The sequence below is a fragment of the Monodelphis domestica genome, chromosome 3, assembly GCF_027887165.1.
Source record: "Monodelphis domestica isolate mMonDom1 chromosome 3, mMonDom1.pri, whole genome shotgun sequence".
Lineage (NCBI taxonomy): Eukaryota > Metazoa > Chordata > Mammalia > Didelphimorphia > Didelphidae > Monodelphis > Monodelphis domestica.
In genome coordinates this window covers 480801898-480823918 of record NC_077229.1, presented here as the reverse complement: position 1 = coordinate 480823918, position 22021 = coordinate 480801898, and the positions used below count along the sequence as shown (strand labels likewise).

The following is a 22021-nucleotide window of genomic DNA, read 5'->3' as shown; positions in this document are numbered from 1 at the left end:
TGGTCATAACTTTTGATTATTTATCAAATGGACAATGATTCTTATTTTTATAAATGTGGCTCAGTTCCCTATTATGTTTCTGTAAAACCTTTTTAATTTTCTGTGTTCAGAATTAATACATTTTACTTCTCCTGAACTTCTGTCTCCTGTTTGGTCATGAATTCTTCCCCTAAATATAGATCTTACAAGTAATTTCTACCATGCTTCCCTAATTTGCTTTGTGTCTAAATCATGAACCCTTTGTGCTTTTCTTGATATATATTGCAAGATGTTGGTCTAGGTCTAGTTTCCACCAAATAGATTTCTAGTTTTCCTAGTAATTTTTATGCTCAAAAAGATTGGATATTCACATTTATCCAACAATATATTGCTATAGCCATTTGCTACTATATACTGTATACTTAATCTAGTCTACTTGTAAGAGTTAAATTTAGGGTTTATAATTGAATATGAGAATTGTAAAGTAATATTGTGGTTGCTGATTTAAAAATATTAAAACTTAAGTAAAAATTACTTTTAGCAGCTTTATTTACAAAGAGGTAGAAAGAATAAAAATGGAAAAATGTAAGAAGAATGTAGAGGATTGTCTAGTCTATCACCCTAAGTGCTACTCTGGTGTCCACCTCAGCCCTGGCAGGGCCCCCCAAGTCAGATCTCCACATGGATTTCCTGGTAGTCCTCAGTTAGAGGTCCCAGTGGTGTCTTCAGCCAGAGTTCCATCAATACAGCCACCTCCAAAGCCAAGGCAGGGATCTCAGCCACTCACTCCAAACACCAGGAAGGAATGAATCTCCAGAATGAATCTCTCCAGAAGCCAGGAAAGGAATCTCTCTAGACCAAGCTGGTCTCTTTTTTTTTTTGCTCTTTTTTTTTCATCACTTCCTGTCATTTCTCCTTCACAGAAACCAATGGCAGGTCTTTCAATTTGCCTAGCACTGCCCAAGGGGTTGGCCTTTGGGAGGAGTGAGTTTACTCTAGTAAGTTACTAGTGAACTCTTACTTAGTGTTAAGCATATTAATATTCAAGGTAGAGAGAGCCATAAGAGTAAAAATGACAATTTAAATAATTCATTTACCTAGTGCCATATCAATTAACTTATCAAAGAAATATTTTAGAGAGCTATTAAAAAATCCTAAGATTCATGTGGAAGAATAAATGCTCAAAAATATTAAGACAATCATAAAAATATGTATAAGAACCATGAAAATCTTGAATTTTCTAAAAAATGGATTGGTGGATCCATGTATAAAGATAGGATTAATTCTTCCCTTGTCTATTTTTAGCTACCAAGTATTTTATACTTTTAGCAGTTCTTTCAAATGAAATTTTTCTATCTTTTGTGACAAAATTTTGCTGCTTATAAGTACGTTTCAGCTCATTTTTTTAGTTGACTCCTAGAGTTCTCTAAGTATACTGACAGATGATATGCAAAGAGTGATACTTGTTTTTTATCATTACCTATTTTTATTTCTTCAATTTCTTTTTCTTGTCTTTTTGCTATAGCTAGTATTTCTAAAATATAATATTTAATAATGGTATTGACAATGGATGTCCTTGCTTCATCTTTGACTTACTGTAATGACTTCTAGTTTATCCCCATTACAGATAATATTTGCACTTGATGTCAAATAGATGATCTAATCATTTTAGGAAAGTCTCCATATACTCCTATTCCTTCTGGTGTATTTAATAGGAACGGGTATTGCCTTTTGCCAACAGCTTTTTCTGCATCTTTTGATATAATTATATTCTTCTTATTTCTATTATTGATATGGTCGATTATGCTGATAGTTTTCCTAATATTAAACTAGCACTACCTTCGGGGTATAAATCCAGCTTGGTCATAGTGTATTATCCTTGAGATAAATTTCTGTAATGTCCTTGCAAATACTTTCATCAATATTCATTGGGGAAGTTAGCCAGTAGTTTCTTTCTAAGAGTTTTATTTCCCTGGATTAAGTATCAAAATCGTGTTAACAGATGGAAATTGGTAGAACTGTTTCTCCCCTCCCAATATTGGAATTAATTGTTCTTAAAATGTTTGGTATTGCCATGTTTGTTTGTTTTTTCTTTCAAATTAGCCTGCTCATCATTTCTTAAAGCACGATAGTATTCCATCACAATTATACCATGTTTTTTTTTTTCAAATTAACTTGTTCATCATTTCTTAAAGCACAGTTATATTCCATCATAATTATGAGCCACAACTTGTTCAGACATTTTATTCTGTAGTTGAAGGACATCCCCTCAATTTCCACTTCTTTGCTGCCATAAAGACAGCTAATATAAATATTTTAGAAGATATTGGTTCTTTTACTTTTTCCCTGATCACCTTGGGAAATACACCCACTATTGAAATTGCTGGGTCTAATGGTATACACAGTTCTATAACTCTGGGTGTAAGTCTAGATTGCTAACCAAAATGAATAGATTAGTTCAAAGTGTATTACTGTTCTCATTGTCCTACATTTGCTCCAATATCTGTCATTTTCCCCTTTTGGGGCAATCATGTAGGTATGGGATAACATTCCAGAATTATTTTGATTTGCATTTCTCTAGTCAATAATGATTTAAAGCACCTTTTTTCATTAAATTGTACTTGGCTTTGAGTTCTTCATCCAAAAACTGTCTGTTCATACCTTTCGATCATTTATCAATTAAAGAATGGCCCATATTATTATCAATTTTACAAAATTCTTTATAGATTTGAGATCTTTGAGAAGCTGTCTATAAAATTTTTCCCCCACCCCAATTTACTGCTTTCTTTCTAATCTTAGCTACATTAGTTTTATTAGTATAAAACCTTTTAAATTTAATGTAATCAAAATTATCTATTTTATATCTCACAATCCTCTCTCTTGTTTATTCATACATTTCTCTCCCATTCATAAATCTGATAGATGACATATTTCCTATTGTAGTTTGCTTAGGATATATCCCTTTATGTATAGATCATGAATGCATTTTGATCTTATCTTGGTAAATGGTGTAAGATTTTGGTTTATTCATGGATTCTGCCAAACCACTTTCCAGTTTTCCCGACAATTTTTACCAAATAGTGAACTCTTAACCCTCAAACTTAAATCTTTATTTGCCAAATACAAGATTACTATAAACTTTCACTATTGTTTTTATGTCTTTCTCTTATACTTATCTATTGCCAATACCAAATACTTTTTTGATAAATACTGCTTTAATATCTGGTACTTTCTCTATATTTTTTCATTAATTCCTTTTAAATATTTGACCTTTTACTCTTCCAAATGAAGTTTATTATTTTTTCCAATTCAGTAAAATATTTTGGGTTAAATTATTGGGATGGCATTAAAATATAGATTTAGTTTTAATTTTAATTACATTGGCTCTGCTCACCAATGAAAAATTCATATTTAAATCTGACTTTGTGCAAAATGTGTTTTATAATTATCTTCACATAATTCCTGGGTTTGTTTTGGTATATAAACTCCCAGATATTTTATTCTGTCTGTTGATATTTTTATTTTATTTTATTTTTTAACAATATTTATTTTGCTCATGCTGAAGGTCTTCCCTTTATTTTTCTATTTCATTAAAAATTATTTATTTATTTTTTAAAGATATTTTTCCATATTTATGTAATTAATTTTCTTTCCCTCCACTCCCCCCCAGCTGACAAGCAATTCCATTGGGTTGTACAAATGTTGTGACTTGATACCTATTTCCATATTATTAATTATTTTTTAAGGCCTAAACCCCAAATCACATACTCATATATACATGTGAATATGTGATATCATGTTTGCTTTTGCATTTCTATTTCCATCATTCTTTCTCTAAATGTGGGTAGCATTTTTTTACATAAGTCCTTCAGGAGTGTCCTGGCTAGTTGCATTGATACTAATAGCAAAATTCTGTACACGTTTTAAATGGCATATCTCTATCTCTTCTTGAAAGTCTTGGTTAGTAATATATAAAAATGCTGATGATCTATTTGGGTTAATTTTATATTCTGCTGCTTAGCTTAAAATTATTATTTCAATTATCTCTTTAGTTGAATTTCTATGATTTTCCACATGTATCATCATATTGTCTACAAAAAAAGAGTCTTATTGCCTCTCTGCTAATTCTGATTCCTTCAATTTGTTTTTCTTCTTTCACTATTATTGCTAGCATTTCTAATAAAATACTAAATTACAGTGGTCATAATGGACATCCTTGTTTCACCCCTGATCTTATTGGGAAGGCTTCTAAATTATCATCTTTACAAATAGTACCTGCCGATGACTTGGACAGATGCTTCTTATAATTTTAAGAAAAATTCTATTTATACCTACGCTTTCCAGGGTTTTGATAGTCATGAGTGTTTTTTGTCAAAAAATTTTTCTATATTGATACTATCATATAGTTTTTGTTACTTTTGTTATTGATATAATCAATTATGTTGTTAGTTATATATTAAACCATACCTGCGTTCCTTGTATAAATTCTTTCATCACAGTTGCATCCATATTAATGAGATTAGTCTATAATTTTCTTTCTGTTTTTGCTCTACTTGGTTTAGATATCAGCACCATATTTGTTTTATAAAAGGATTTAGGTATAAGGAGGTTTTCTCTTTAGTAAATTTTTTATATATCTTTTTTTCATTTAGCCAATTCTCCTTCTGATGAAGTTCTCTTCAGTGGATTTTTGTGCCTCTTCTGCTAATTGAGCTTTTAGATATTATTTTCTTCAGCATTTTTTGTGCCTCCTTTACCAAACTGTTTACTCTTTTTTCATTATTTCCAGCATCACTTATATTCCCCACCTCCACCAGTGTTTCTTCTACCCCTCTTGTTTGATTTTTAAAATTCTTTTTATGTTCCTCCAGTAATTCTTTTTTTGGCTTGAGACAAATTCATATTTTTCTTAGAGGATTTAAATGCTACAAAACTAACTTTTTCTGACTTTGTATTTTGGTCTTCCCAGTTAACAAAATAACTTTTTATGGTGAGTTCCTTTTTTTTTGTGTGCTCATTTTCCAGCCTTTTTTATTGTGTTTTAGTTTTAAAAACTTCTAACTCTAGTGAAGGGAGTGCTGTTCCAAAATTCAGGTTCTTTGTGTAGCTACCTTCAGAATTCTGGGGATCTATAAGTTTGCATTCCCCTAAGGTTATATGATCTAAAGAGATGTGTGTTTAATACTCTCCTGGCCTGTATTCTAGTCTGTGAGAAGCCACAAACATTCTTTTACCAACTTCAAACTGTGACCAAGGTGGCCTGCTCTCCTGAAGCCAGAAGAAGCTGTATGCTTCTTCTCACTCCTGGCACCAGGACCTGGGATTTTGCACCCAGCACCAAAAAGACTTTCTGAGCAGTAATCAGATTCCCTTTACTATGTATGGATGAGAGCCCTGGAAGCTGTTGCTGCTGATTCAGCTACCCCCTATGCCTGTGCTACTTTGCTGAGATGGATCTGTTTCAGCACATTGGTTTGTGCTTCACTTCCTCTCTAGTGGGACAGATCTTTTGTGCTAGTCTTCTGAGTTGTTTTGAGCTGAAAAAAAAATGTTTCACCCTATCCTTTTGTGGATTCTGTTACTCCAGAATTCATTTTGACCAGTTGTAAGTTATTTGAGGGAAATTTGGTAGTGATCACGTGGGTCTGTATATCTTTGTCATCTTGCTGTCCTTATTTGTATTAATTTAGTCTGTTTTTTTTTTTTTTCTGAACAGTGCTTGCATGAACTTGGAGCGTTCAGATATACTTCAAAGAGAGCAATCCCTTTGGATTCATCCCCCTGCCTTTCACCATCCATTCTTTCTGCAGTAGCACTCAAAACTTGAGGGAACATTTATGCTGAAATTAGTAGATATAGAGACAGGGATTGAACCTGTGATTTGGCTAATATAAAAATTAACATGCAAGTCATAAAAAATTCCAACAACAAACATTTCTTTACCAATTAAGTGTAAAAAACAATTTTTTACTATTAATTTTGTTTTCCGTATTCTTTCTGTCCTTCCTTCCTCTCTACCTCCCTTCTCTGAGGTAGTAGATCATTTGAAATTGGTTATTACATGTGCTATCATCCAAAACCTATTAACATATCTGTCATTTTGTGGAAGAAGACACATTAAAAAAAACAAAGAAAATAAAGTGAGGAATAGTTTACTTTGAGCTACATTCAGACTCCATTGGTTATTTTGCTAGGAGTGGATAGCATTTTTCTTCATAAACTTTTGGGATTGTCTGGGATCATTGTATTTCTGAGAAGAGCTGTCATTCACGAGGCTTGCAGCTGTTTTTCCTGGAAGTTTCTTGTACTGGATTGATCTGAATTTTACTTACCCTGATGCTAATTTGCCCAGATTCTGCCTATGCTGGATCTTCTCTTACTTTAGGGAACAGATTTTTCCTGCCAACTTTCAATATTGTCTTCAGATTGAAAAATGTTTTATCCTGTCATTTGTTGTTTCTGCCTCTCCAGAATTCATTTTGAGGTGTTTTTGGTTTGAGGTTAGTTGTTTAGAGGTGAATTTGTGTGATCCCAGAATGTTCCTCACCATCTTAGCTTTCAAAAGCCAACAAGCATTTATTAAATGTCTTTTATTTTCCAGTCACTATTCTAAATCCTGGGAATAAAAAAAAGGCAAAAAAAACCAGTCTCTTCCCCTAAAGGATCCCACAATGTGAGAAGAGAACATGTAAACAATTATTTATACCAGAACCCATTGGACATCAACTCAAAAAAAAGTCATGAGCTTAAAAAATAATGGGAAAAGCTTCTTTCAGGCAGCAAGATTTTAGCTGGAGTTGAAGGAAACCAGGGAATCCCAGAGACATAGATTAGGAGGGGAAAAAAATTAAGCATGGAGAACAGCCAGTGAAATACATGGAGTTGAAATAAAGTGTCTTGTAAAAAGAACAAGCAAAAAAAGAAAAACAGTCACTGGAGAGTAGAGAACAGGGAAAGAGGTAAGATAAAAGACTGGAAAGTTAGGTTATATGCAGTTTTAAAGCCTTATAGGATTTTATATTTCATCTGCAAAGTAATAGGGAGCTATTGAATATGAGAAAACCATGGTAAAATCTAAACTTTTAGAGGATCCCTTTGATAGCTAAGTAGTGGATGGACACTAAGTAGAGAAGACCTTATTTAAGAAAAAGAGGCATACCAGAAGATGATCATCACTAGTCTAGATGTAAGAAGATGAGAGCCTGCACCAGGGTGGTGGTGGTGGTGGTATCAGGAGAGAGAAAGGGGCAAAGAAAAAAAATTATAAGATGTTTACAAGAAGTCCAGTTCAAGGTATCCTAATAGAATGTTTAAATGTGAGACCTGGATAAATAGATTTGAGAAATTGTATGAAGTTGGTAATTGAATCCATGGAAGCTATGATTACCATGTGAAAGAATATAAGGAGAAGAGACATGACAGCCTTGACCTGGTTGAAAAAAAAGCAGACCAGTCAGATTAGGAGAGGTCAAACAGATTGAAGAAATGCCAGAAGAGATCAATATAACAAAAACCTAGAGGAAAGAGTACCATGGTAAAGAAGGCAATCAACATTGTCAAAACTGCAGAGAAGTCAAGAGACATTGTGGGATTGTTAAGGAATCTATTAGGCAATACTTAAATCTAGTTCTTTTCAACTCCAGGGCTACTTCTCATTCTAACATTCTAATTCTCTCTCTCTCTTTCTCTCTCTCTCTCTCTCCATGCATGGTAGAATATATATATATATATATATATATATATATATATATATATATATATATGTGCCTTTTTAGTAAACATGAAGTTTGGTATGGTTGAGAGCAAGACCTTCTGTTTATTTAAATTCTTTGGATGACAGCTACATAGTGGCACAACTGAGATTATAATTTTCATCTTCTGACTCTTAATCTAGTAGTCTGTCACTACACAAAGGATTGTGTACCGTGTAGATCACTTTTCTATCTCATATGTTATTATTAATTAGTCTAATCTAATGCTTGTAGTTTGTTGATGTTGTTTTTAATTTCATGTTCCCTGGTTTCCAGGAACATATAGGTTCTCTATGCCCACTATATGGACTTTAATAGCAGTGATTAATTTAAGTAATTTTCCATATTTCTCAAGCTCTTATTAAAAGGCATATTAGAAAGGTAAGTTTTTAAGTGTACATCTTTGGGGTCCCTTTTTTATTTTCTTTTTTCTTGAATTTCTATCTTTAATTTCCAATTTCATACAAAAGGCTAAGGATTTGTTTGTCACAGTGCTAATTAACAAAATATATTATGAAATAATTAAGTACCTCAACCAGTTTTGCATAATTAAAATGTTTGAATCTTTTGTGAAAGATTCTTGCATTGTCATGAAAAATCAAAACTACCTTTTAGATTTATACATGAAGCAGTCCTCAGAAATTGGCCTGGATATGTATTGGCCAAAGGATATAAATCATGGAAATTGACCTTTTAAAATTAATTATCTTGGGGGCAGCTGGATAGCTAGCTCAGTGGATTGAGAGCCAGGTCTAGAGATGGGAGTTCCTGGGTTCAAATCTGGCCTCAGACACTTCCCAGCTGTGTGACCCTAGGCAAGTCACTTAACCCCCATTGCCTAGCCCTTACCACTTTTCTCCTTGGAACCAATACACAGTATTAATTCCAAGATGGAAGGTAAGGGCTTAAAAATAAATAATTAAATAAATTATCTTAATATAAGCGAACATTTCTCAAATAAAAAATTTAAACTATTAACATATATATGACAAAATGTTCCATATCACTAATAATGAAAATAATTTCAAGCCAACATTTTCCATCAAGAAAAGTATGAAGTTTTCCCTCTCAACCAGCAAATTGGCAAAAAATGACAAAGACAAGGCAAGTCAAAGTTGGAGGGATTTTTGAGGGAAAGGCAAAATAATGTTTTATTGGCAAATCTGTGAAATGCTCTAATCATTCTGGAAAGCAATTTTGAATTATATTTTGTTTTGTCCATACCCTCTAGGCATATTTTGTGGTAGCAAAATAATAAATGTAACAAATATAATAGATTCAATGAAGCATAAAATGTTCCAAAGTGTAGTAGTTAAAGCCAGGAAAACAATATCTACAGTAACTACAATGTAAAAGCTACAACAAAACAATAGAAATTTAGTTGTAAAATTTGCATCTATTTGAAATGTTACAAAATCAATAATAATAAAATATGCAAATCAAAACAACTGAGGTTTCACCTCATAACCCACAAAAAATAGAAATAGTTCATGTTAATGCAGGAAAAAGTCCTATATATGCAAATTTATTCACAACATTATGTTTATGGCAGTAAGTATCTTAAAACAGGTATCCATAGACCTGAAGAGGGCCAAATTGTGGCACATCAATGTGTTATTGAGCTATAATAAGAATTCAGAGAAACATGGGAAAACATGAAATTATATAAGTAGAAATAAGCAGAATTAGGAAATTAATATGCATGTTGACAATGTAAAAGGAAAGACAAAAACCCCAAACTAAACACTATAATTATAAACGTAAAGCTTGACTAGAGAACAGTTGAGAAAATTTACCATCCTCAGAACTCTAAAAGGAAAGGCAAACATAGAGCTAATCACAAACTCAATCTAGGACCAGGCCAGAAGCACAGAATCAATCAGATGATTTGGGATTGCAGACTTAGCTCCCAGAATTCCCTATCAAGTCAGAAGCGTTATGATTGTCTATAGAATGAGTAGACAATGAGTAAACAAAGATATAATGCTGAGAATGACCTAACTACAAACCCAGAAAAGGAAAATAGCTCCAAAACACATACAATTATAGCCTAAAAGAAAACTCTAGCTGGCCCAAAATGTCAACTAGAATTTCTAGATGAAATGATGCAATAGGTTTTTTGTTTGTTTTTTAGTTAAAATATTATAAATTAAATGAGAGCATGAAAAATAAGATTTGGAAATGAAATAAGAGCTTTTAAAAGAAACTCGGAAAAAGAATGAAAAGAAGCTATACTTTAAACTATCTAAAAATTGAAATGACCCAAACAAAAATTAATGACTTCATGAAATCAAGAAATATTAAATCAAGGTAAAAAAGATTAAGAAATAGAGCAAAAAACATTTTCTCATGCCAAAAATGGCATGAAAAATATTTAAAGAAGATCAATGAAGAGGCATTAGACTACCTGAAAACCATGACCAATTTTTTTTTTTAATCAGGATATGAAAGAAATTTGACCACAATAAAAATAGAATCTACTGGTCACTTCTTGAAATGAGAACTCATACCAAAAATCCAGTTTCCAGATCAAAGAAAATACTGTAAACATGCAGAAAGAGTTCAGGTACTAGGACACTACAGCCAAGTTCACACAATATTTAGCAGCTACAACAATAAAGGAGCAGAGTATATGGAATAAAATATTCCAAGAGATAAAAGATAAGAAACAAGAACAACTTATCCAGCAAAACTGACTATCACCTTATAGGGGGGAAAATTTGGTTTTTTCAGGTACTGATGAATGCAACAGTGGCAAAAGTATCCATCATTGAGATGCAAACTGCCTCAGTATTCTTCGTAGTTACTACTGTGAATGTCTTGCAGGTTTCAAACTTTCCCCTAATAGTGATTTGGTGGTAAGAAATTCATTTGAGAATTCCTTAGTACAATACTTTTTTTTTTTTGCTAAAATGTTTCTACTTGAATCACTAGTAGAATTTCTTAGACAAGTTTTTAAAATAAATATAAACATTTAAAATAAGGCTAATTTACCTTTTGGATGGGAAGGAAGGAAAGGGAATAAACATTTATATAATCCCTATCATATTTCATATTCCAAGTACTTTGGAAAATGTTATCTCAGTTGATAACCTTGGACAAAACTTAGGCAAACAAAGGTTAAATGACTTTTCCACGGGTCATAAAGTTTGTCTGAGGCTGGATTTGAATTTAGTTTTCCTGACTCTAAGTCCAGCACTATCTAACAGTTATATGAACTGTCTCATGTTGATATGAGTAAGATTATTTCTTTCACTAACAATTTTGAAAATGAAGCCCAAATAAAACTTGTAAAATTAAATTTTATTTTGTTTTTTCCCAATTACATATAAAATCAGTTTTCAAAGAATATTGGGTCTCAAATCCTCTCTCTCCCTCTCTTCCCCTAACACCTCCCAAACTCATTGAGATGATAAATAATCTCATAAAGATTTTACATGTGTAATAAGGTAAAACATTTTCCCATATTAATCCTTTTGTGGGAGGAAATTTGAACAAATTAAGTTAAGAAAATGTGAAAAAATGAAAAAAAAATTTGCTTTAGTCTGGATTCAGCTTCTATCGGTTCTTTTTCTCTAGAAGCATTTTTTTTTTATCATGAGAACTTGGGTATTGGTTTTGGATCATTGTATTGCTGAAAATAACTTATTCACAGTTATTCGTTGTAGTGTATACTTGTCACTGTGTACAGTGAGTGTTCTCCTGGTTCTGTTGATTTTGCTCTGCTTCAGTTTGTGTAAATCTTTCCAGGTTTTACTGAGCTTTTCCTGTTTGTCATTTCTTACATGATAATAATTTTCATTACAAATATACACTCTGATTTACTAGACCTTTCCCCAATTGATGGGTATCCCCTCACTTTCGAATTCTTTGCCCCTCAAAAAGAAATGCTTTAAATATTTTTGTACATACAGGTCTTCTATGTTGTTTTTTAAATATATTTTTGGCATAAACCTAGTAATGATATTTCTTAAGTCAATGTTTTATAGCTTTTTGGGCATAGGTCCAACTTGCTCTCCTGAATGAATGAATCAGTAACTTCCCCAATAGTTTTTTTTTTTTCCTGTCCCAGTTTTCCCACATTACATCCAAGTTTTTTCATTTTCCTTTTTTGTCATAATAGCCAATCTAATAAGTGTGGGGTTGTGTCTCAGAGTTGTTTTGATATTTTTCTAATAGTGATTTAGAGCATTTTTTTTTGCATGAACATAAAGAGCTTTAATTACTTTGAGACCTACCTATATCCTTTGGCCATTTATCAATTGGGAAATCACTTATGTTCTTATATATTCAACTCATTTTTCTTTGTATTTGAGAAATGAGGCTTTTATTAGACATGTAAACATTTTTTACATTATTATAATTATTGTATATGGTCCCCTGTTTAGTTTCTGACCTCCACTGCCCCCATCTGCCCTCTTTACTATGAGCCCCATCCTTTCTCTTATCCCCATTCCCTCCTACTTCCTGTAGGGTAAGATTGCTTTCTCTACCCAATTGATTGTGTATGTTCTCCCCTCATTGGGCAAATTCCAATGAGAGTAAGATTTACGTGCTCTCCCCACCTCCCACATCTTCCCCTCCATTGCAGATGCTCTTTCATGCCTTTTTTATGTGCAATAACTTACTCCATTCTATTTTTCCCTTCCCTCTCCTCCCAATGCATTCTTCTTTCTCATGCTTCATTTTATTTTTTATTTCATCTTATCAGATTCAAATCATACTCTTGCCCTCTATGTGTATACACACAGAGAACAAGGGTGTATATATATAAATACATATATATATATATGTGTGTGTGTATATATATATATATATACACACACACATACATTCCTTCTGGAAGATATATATGTTATAAAGTTCTTTGTCATTACAAGAATTATCTCCCCATGTAGGGTTAACCTCACTGATGTCTTTTGATTTATTTGAGAGTTAGACTTTCCATTCAGCTCTTGTCTCTTCATCATTATTTTTTGAAAGACTTTTATTTCACTGAATACCCATTTTTTTCCTCTGAAGAATTATGCTCTGTTTTGCTATTGAAGTGATTCTTGGTTGAAGTCCTGGCTCCTTTGTCCTCAGTAGAATCATAATTCTAGACCTTATGATTCTTGACTCTGGCTCCACAATATTTTACTTGTTTCTTTTTGGCTGCTTGTGATATTCTCTCCTTGAACCTGGAGTTTGGGAATTTGACTATGATATTCCTGGAAGTTGTCCTTTTGGGATTTCTTTCAGGAAGCAATCAGTGGATCCTTTCTATTTCTATTATGGTCTCTGGTTCTAGAATATAGGGACAGTCTTCCTTAATAATTTCTTGAAAGATAGCTTCTTAGCTCTTTTTTTTAATCATGGCTTTCAGGAAGTTCAATAATTCTTAGATTATCTCTCCTAGATTTATCTTACAGGTCAATTGTTTTTCCAATGAGATATTTTACATTTTCTTCTATTTTGTTTTCCATACTTTTGATATTATTTCTTGATATCTCATGGAATCAATTGCTCAGTTCTGATTTTTAAGACATTTTTTTGAGTGAATTTTTGTTCTTCCTTTTCCATTTGGCCAGTTATACTTTACAAAAACTTCTTTTCCTCATTGAATTTTTGTACCTCTTTTTCCACCTGACCAATTCTCCCTTTTAATAAGTTTTGGTTTTCAGTACATATTTCTGTATATCTTTTTCCATGTGACCAATTCTGACTTTTATGAAGTTCTTCATTGGAATTTTATGCCTCTTTTACCAATTGGCATATTCTGTTTTTTTAAGATATTAATTTCTTCAGTATGTTTTGTGCCTCCTTTACTAAACTGTTGATCCTTTTTTTCATGATTTTTCCACTTTCTCATTTTTTTGCCCCAATTTTTCTTCTACCCCTCTTATTTTATTTTTAAATCCTTTTGGGAGCTTTTCCACTTATTCTTTTTAGGTTTGAGAGCAATCAGTATTTTTCCTAGAGGATTTGGAAGAAGTGGTATTGATTTATTCATCTCCTTTTAAGTTTGTGTTTTGGTCTTCCCTGTCACCAAAATAACTTTCCACGTTGTTTCTTTTTTTGTTGTTGTTATTGTTTGATCACTTTCCTACCTTTTTTCTTTTTCTTTTAATTAAAAAAAATGTTAAAGTTGTGCTCTATAACTGTGGTAAAGGGAACACTGTTCCAAGCTTCAGGTTCTTTGTATAGCTATCTTCAGAACTGGGGATCTGCCTGGTATGTTGTAAGGAGAGGTATGTTTAATACTCTCCTGTCCTGTGCTCTGGTCTGTGAGTAACCCCAAGCACTCTTTTACCCTTGATTCCCCATGGTCACAAGAACTGATGTCTACTAGTGCTCCAAATTGTTCCCCAGACTGTGATCTAGTTCTGTATATGGGCACTGAGAGTGAGCAAAGATCTCCTTCTGAGCAGTTGTCCAATACCACTTACTGTCTATGGCTGAGAGGGCTCCAGAAGCCATTTAGCTGCACCCAGGGCCTGTTGCTTTGATGGGGCTTGTCCAGGCACACTTTGCTTTACCTCTACTTTGGTGCACTAGATCCTTCATGCTGGCCTTCTAAGTTGTTTTGGACTAAAATATTACTCATCCTTGACTTTTTGTGGGTTATGCTGCTCCAGAATTTAAGGTATTATATCAACGCTTTTTTGGAGGGTAATTTGGTACAAATCAAATGGGCCAATGTACCTTCTCTACCATCTTGGCTCTACACTTCCCCAAACTTTTAAAATAAAATAATAAACTTAAAACTTTAGTCAAACATGAAAATAGCTAGAACTAATAAATATATAAAAAGCATTTCCTTATAAATCATGCTCATTTTGATTGTTTTGATTATGCTTTTGTTTTTAGCCTGTCTTTAATAATTATTAGCAGAATATAGAAGTATTCTGTGAAAACAGAGGAATCACAGTAGATATCTACTGCCCATACTAAATATTTTTCATTTTTTTTTAGATCCCAATGAAGGTTTGGAAATTCCAAATATTTGCAGTCATAGCTTGTGTGTGGATTTGCAAGGAAGTTATCAGTGTGTCTGTCACAGTGGTTTTAAAGTATCAGAAGACCAGACCATGTGCATGGGTAAGAAACAATTTGATTCTTAACCCTTAGAAATATTCCAAAATAACTAAATATATAGAATATTGTATATTTACTTATGTCTCATAAATATTTATCATGTGCCTAATAACTGATATCCTTCAGAGTTAACTTCTTAAAAATTGTAAACATTTTACTCCAACTTTTCTCAATTTTTTTTGGTCATATGTCAGTCTGGTGGGTGTGATGTGGTACCTCAGAGTTGTTTTAATTTGCATTTCTGTAATAGTGATTTGGAGCATTTTTCATATGACCAAAGAAAGTTTTAGTTTCTTCATCTGAGAATTGCCCATTCATATTTTGACTATTTGTCAAGTGGGGAATGTTATGTGTTCTTATAAATTTGACTTCATTTTCTGTATATTTGAGAAATGAGGCATTTGTGAGAGTTACTTGCTATAAAAAATTTCGGTTACTATTTTCAATATAAAGTTTTCTAGGTAAAATAAAATCTAGTTGTTTAAGAAAACATATTAATTACTACACTGAATTTTAGATACATCTTTCAGAAATAATTTTTTAAAATCCTTCTCCAAATGTCAGGAACTATACCCAAAGATTTCCAGAGAAATTTTAATGAGCATTCTATAATAATAACTGAATGCCAGCTATTTACTATATAATCCAGATCCCAAGTTGCATTGTCTACTTCAAGCCCTCCCTTCCAATGCCATTTTTCTTTTTAATCAACTCTAGAAAATGATTTTTCTTCCCTTTAAAATTATAAAAATATGAATCTATAATTTTCTTTAAAACTCTGTCTCTCCTCACCCCCTTCCCATTGGGGCACATTACCCCCTCTGACTCCTTCTGTCACCATAGGGACAAATACAAATTATCAGTGAAATGTTAACAACTTTATTTTATGTTAGAGAAACTTTTTTAACATAAGGAAAAAAAGCAAAAATTGAGAATAAATTCTTTTTGCTGAGAGTGAAAGTAAAGAAAAAAAGGAAAGAAAAGCCATGACAGGGAAGTAAGAAAACATCAGTTTTGTTCTCAGAAACATGATCTGAAGACTTCCAGCTACACTGTATCTCTTCTGCCACCTTGCCATCACCTTTCTTCTTGTCTTATTTCAGTAGAGTGGCTGTAATCAGCTTCTTTTGGAGTTTTCACTTTTACTCACACCACTGGCTCCCGGCTGGGTTACTAGATTCCAAACCCCAATTTCCCCAAGCTTATTCTAGTTCCATACTTCAAACCCCTCTTCCAATCCCTTGGGAAAGGGAAGAAATAGGTTATAAGTCATTGGATTCCAAAACCTCTCAAGAAGCTTAAGTGGAGAGAGTTCTAGAATTTTCTGACTTCCTAAAGACATTGTCTCCATTGCCTTGTTACATTAGACACTAGAGATAAAATGTACAATGATGCTTTGGGTTTATGATTCCTTACTGCTATATGAGGCAAATAATAAATAACTATTATATAAACTGTAAGAAGTATAAGAACTGTATAAAGTACTATAATAAGAATCTGGTTTTAAACTCCAGTCTTCTTGACCTTAGACCAGCACCTTATCCATAGTTCCACCAGCTGCCTAGTGAATCAGTCTAAAATGTAACCTGTTTTATATTTTGTCTTCATTTTAATTTGATTTTTGTCATTTTATATTTTAACATTTATTTTAAGTATCATTTATATACATGTTTTGCTTTATATATCTTGCACTGGCCTTTGTATTGAATGAATGAATGAATGAATGAATGAATTAATTAAAAGCTTGTACAAAGACAGTGCCAAACCTATGGATTACAAATAGAAAAGCAAACAAGTCTCTGCTTTCAAGGAGCTTGTATTCTAATAGGGGCAGCCAGCCTACAGAGGTTTTTGCTGCAAATCAGATGGAAAGAACCAGTAGTTCTTAGACTGCAGAGGCAAAACAGATGATAGTTAATCTTCTTTAGTGTCATTTTCATTGAAAAAAAGCTTTCTCTTTCTGACAGTGCCTTAGTTTGTTATTAGTTGTCAGTGCCTGACAGTAGTTTAGGGAAATGGACTTTTTAAATGAGTTTTCAGCAGCAATGACTGCTGAAGAGACAAGAGTTTGTAGTACAAAAACACTTACCAGATCATATTGCCTCAGATATCCATTGGAGAAGGAAATGACAAACCTTCACAGTCCTTAGTGAGGTAGATAGCATGGGCATTATCCTCATTATCAAATAGTGGAATAAAGTCTCAAAGGTGACAAATTACTGACACAGCTCAGACCTAGTTTTCTGTTATAGCACTATGCCAAGAACATAAAGAAATGTATTTCTTGATTTTTCTCTTCCTAATCATCTCTTTCACATGGTTATTGTCCCTCCCACACAATAACTTCTCAATTTCTTTCCAGCTTTCACTTTGAGAATAGTATTCAAATCAATACTACCATTTCTAAAAAGGATACGTGATTATTTCCTTATAGTACCAATCACCATTGCCTCTGACACTCTTCCCTGACCACTGTAAAAGAAAAATACTGGGAAACAATCTTCTGAGCAAAAGAGATCTTACTGTGAAAGTGGTTTCTTCAAAGCTTTTGAGATATGAAATATTATAAACTTATGGCCTTAGAAAGATCTAGACACATTCCAAGACACTGAAGGCATGCACAAATTCCCTTGGCAAGGCTATCTATATGAAATTCTTATTTTTAATGTTATTATTAAATGGCAATTTAAATATTAATTATTTAATAGGATATAATTCACATATAGTTAAAAGATAATTATTAATTATAGAATTTATAATCCTACATATATTTTAATTACATATAATTATAATTAAAAATAAATTAACTTTACTATTTGTTTTTTTTTACTGTTGCAAACTATAATTATTGATTACCAATTCTCATGCACAGTTACTCCTTCAATTAATAATTTGGGTTATTTCTTACTATTAAATCTACTATGATTACCATCTATTACAATACTGTGTATTTAATAGGATTACATGCAGAGAATATGAAGCTATAAGGAGACATAAAACAATTCATATAAACTGATTAAAGCTGCTTATCTTTTACAATTTCCCACATCTTGTCTTTGAGCCGAGTCCAGAGGTGAGCAGTTCCAGAGATACTCCCTTACTATTCAAAGATGGCAAGAGAAATTTGATATTTATATCAAAGGAACAATGGTAATAATAATACAATATATAGCTATTCTGGGTTATAGGTAATATTCTCTCTAATCATTGCAAGGTTGTCATCAATTATCTGAGCAAAGGAATCGATCTTCTGAATACAGGAATTAAAATACTTAGATTGCTTGTTAAGATCGCAAGAAACACCATCTAGCCTATTTTTTAAGAGTCTGAAATGTGCTTGAGAGCTATAGGCATAATGCTGGATATCATATGAATAGGCTCTAAGTGGATATTGAAGTTTTGATTGTTATTTTAATTTTTATTTATTTTATTCCAATAACAAATTTACACATAAGTTTTTCTAGGTTACATGATTCCTGTTGTCTCCCCACCCCTCTTCTCTCCTCTTTCACAGAGTTGACAAGCAATTCCACTGGGTTATACATATATTATCACTCAAAACCCATTTCCATATTATTTATTTTTGTAAGAAAGTAATCTTATAAGACCAAAACCCCACATCATATACCCAAATAAACAAATGATAAATCATATGTTTTCTTCTGCATTTCTACTTGATCAGTTTTTTCTCTAGAGGAGGATAGCATTCTTTTCATAAGTCCCTCAGAATTCTTCTGGATCATTGTAATGCTGATTCATTTGATCTTCCTACAATGTTTCAGTTACTGTGTATAATGTTCTCCTGGTTCTGCTTATTTCACTGAATATCAGTTCATGTAGGCCTTTCCAGTTCTATAGGAAATTTTTCAGTTCATCATTCCTTATAGCACAATATAATTCCGTCACTATTCCATCACCAATTTGTTCAGCTATTCCCCAATCGATGGACATCCCCTCAGGTTTTTTTTTTCCCCCACCAGTTTTTTACTACAACAGAAAGTTTAGCAATAAGTATTTTTGTATGAATAGATCCATTCCCATTTTTTTTTTATCTCTTTGGGATACAGACCTAGTAGTGGTATTGCTGGATCAAAAGGCATACATTCTTTTAAACCCTTTGAGCATAATTCTATATCACCTTCCAGAATGGTTGGGTCATTTCACATTAGTGTCCCAATTTTGTCACATCCCTTCCAATACTTATTATTTTCTTTTATTGTTATATTGGCTAATCTGTTAGGTGTCAGAGTTGTTTTGATTTGCAACCTCAGAGTTGTTTTATTTTGCATTTTTTCATATTATTATTAATAGCTTTGATTTCTTCCCCTGAAAACTTCCTATTCATATCCCTTGATCATTTTTCAATTGGATAATGACTTGGTTTCTTATAAATTTGACAAGTTCTTTATATATTTGAGAAATTAGACCTTTATCAGAGAAAAGTTATAAAGATTTTTCCCAGTTTGTTGCTTCCCTTCTAATCTTGGTTTTGTTTGTACAAAACCTTTTTAATTTAATATAATCAAAATGACTCACTTAACATCTTGTAATGTTTTCTATCTCTTATTTGGTCTTAAATTCTTCCCTTCTCCATAGATCTGACAGGTAAACTATTATATGTTTACTCAATTTACTTTTAATATCACTCTTTATGTTTAAGTTATATGCCCATTTTGAACTTATCTTGGCATAGGGTGTGAGTTGTTGATCTAAACCTAATTTTTGCCATACTGTTTTCAAGGTTTCCCCTCTCTTGTATTAATTATAATGTGGCAGCATCCACCTTCTAGACAGATGAGTAATGACTTTCTATGTCAATTTTTCTTAAAAGTTTCATCACAAGGATTGCAATTTAATAGTCCATAATGGTAACCACCCACAATATTCCCACAAACTTTTCAATGTGATAAACCTAGAGATGATGGAGGCTCAAGAGAATCATCATCATGATGGCACCATACCAAAAACAAACAATGTATAAAGTAAAACTTGAGCTAGGGTGTCTAGAAATGAAGGCAATGCCAAAATTAGTGGCTGTTTGCCTAGGTCCTTTGCTGAAGTGCCAGTTGTTGTTGAAGGGCATTAGGCTGGACCAGAAGACATTAGGAAAGGAAATTCACTGTTAAAATAAATAAAGTCACATTCCTAAAATGATAGTTGATCTGAAGGTTCTTGGTCTGTCATAACTGTCATAACATTTTTAACTCTAGAAGAGTAATAAGGCTTAAAAATAGGGTTAGCTTGGGGATAAAAATTGACTGGAAGTCCTTGGTGGTTGGGAGGATAGTCAAAGGTTGGGTCATAACCTGCATTTAGTCCAAAACGGTCATCAGTTGGACACTGATGAATACTTCTGGAACATCTAATTGTCATAATCATTGTCTACACATTCGTAAGTTATTATGATAGGGGCTGGTGAAATATATTTTGGCCTTGTAAATTTCTTGGGACTACAAGTAAAGAGGAAGACACACAGTTTTGAACATAATCTAGTACAGCAAACAAAGCAACATTTAAGTAACACCAGACCAAGTATAATAATGGCTAGAACAATGAGTACTCATCTGAACATAGGCATAATCTCAGTACCCCAAAACCAGGAAAAGGCTGAGGAAAGCCAAGAAAACTGACCCTACCATGAGTGAGACAAGGAAACATGAGTCTCATTTTCAACTTGGTGAATTTTTGCTAGAACTCCTTAGAGTGAATAGGCATCTACAATAATGTCATTAGAGTGCTTTATGCATGAACAACAGGAATGGTTAATAATGGTACAAGCCTTGCTTTGTGCACCAATGAGAAGTGCAAAAACAAGTTGATTCTGAATAACCACTTTGTAATAATAGTAGTTCTGTTTAGAATTTTCCTAGAGCCTCTTACAAATTTAGTGTATGAGCAATAGATCCAAGAGTCAGTTTCTTTAACCGTAACATCAGTGGGTTTGTAATAGTACCCAAACCAGACTTTCCCAGCATGGTTATGTACCCCCAGTCCAGTGGAAATTTTGACATAGACTTGATCACCAGGTTGAAAATAATTATAAAGAAAGTCCAGAAGTACAAGCTGTGTAGAAATATCCGCTTTAGGTTTAGCACAGAAGTGTGACCAAATGACATTTTATAAGGTGAGACATGTAATTCTCCCTAACTCTTGACTGAAGGTAGAAGAGAGATAAAGGCAAAATATCAAGTCATTTGAAGTGGGTTTTGTTACTGAGTGTCCTATGATTATCTTAAGTTCCTTGTTCATCCTCTCAACTTGTAAACAGAGAACTCAATATATATAGTGAAACAAAAAGTAAAAGTGATAAAATAATGATTATCAAGATTAACATCAAGTCCCTTTGCATTTGTTACTCACCACTATTGTCAACAAGCTTAATCTTAGATTTCAGATATTCCACACAGTTGCATCTTTTCTTGAACATCCAGAGATAGGTCTCCTCCTTTATAGATTTACTACTTTGGTTCCAAGTTACTTGTTAGAGATTCCTTACATGATTTCCTCTAAAATATTTTACAAAGCAGATTTCAACACTCAGTAGTAGAACTTATTTCTTTCTAAGATGGTATAGTAGGGTAGGAAACTTTCTTACCCTTCTAAATTCCCCTGCAACCAAATAAAAATAAATCCATAAAACTCAACATTAAAAGCAACAAAAATAGATGAGTCCTGAGTTAAAGCTGAATAGCAAAGGACAACTAGGGAGAAAGGTTTTTAACTTCCCTGGCCTTAACCTCACAAATATAGGTCCTGGGGCCAGGGACAGAGCAAACAGAGGGAATCCACAAAGCAACCTGGGAAAACTAAGGATTGAGGATTAAAGGAGCACAGGTGAGTGTTTTTACTGAGGGATTAGGACCCTTCAGCTATGGTCACTCCCAAGAGAATGGAGTTCCTGGTTGTTTCCACAGCTAGGGCTTGAGCAGGGGGCTTAGAGTATATCTGACTCAGGGCTACAAAAACTTCAATAACTAAATAGGATGCAAGGAAAAACAAACACACACACAAAATTCCAAAACCTGAGATAACATACATGAACAAAATAGGAATACTGGGACTTTAGGGGTAAAAAAAAGGTCAATAATTAAGTTGATTTAACTAGACTGCTAAAATTTAAAGTCATGAACAAGAAAAGAAAAATTCAATTATTTATAGCTCTTATGGGGACAGAGAAGATTTTGGCTCAAATTCAGAGGAGATTGAAGTAAAAA

General features: G+C 32.9%; 1 protein-coding gene across 5 annotated transcripts in view; it reads left to right on the top strand.

The window, feature by feature from the left end:
• Nucleotides 1-22021, top strand: part of LOC100010760 (fibrillin-2) — a 170558-nt gene that overhangs the window by 77082 nt on the left and 71455 nt on the right. For all 5 annotated transcript variants that reach the window (XM_056824701.1, XM_056824700.1, XM_016431337.2 and 2 more), the window contains one exon: nucleotides 14685-14810. In XM_056824701.1, coding sequence (XP_056680679.1) covers nucleotides 14685-14810 — 126 coding nt within the window. The remainder of the gene's footprint in view (nucleotides 1-14684; nucleotides 14811-22021) is intronic.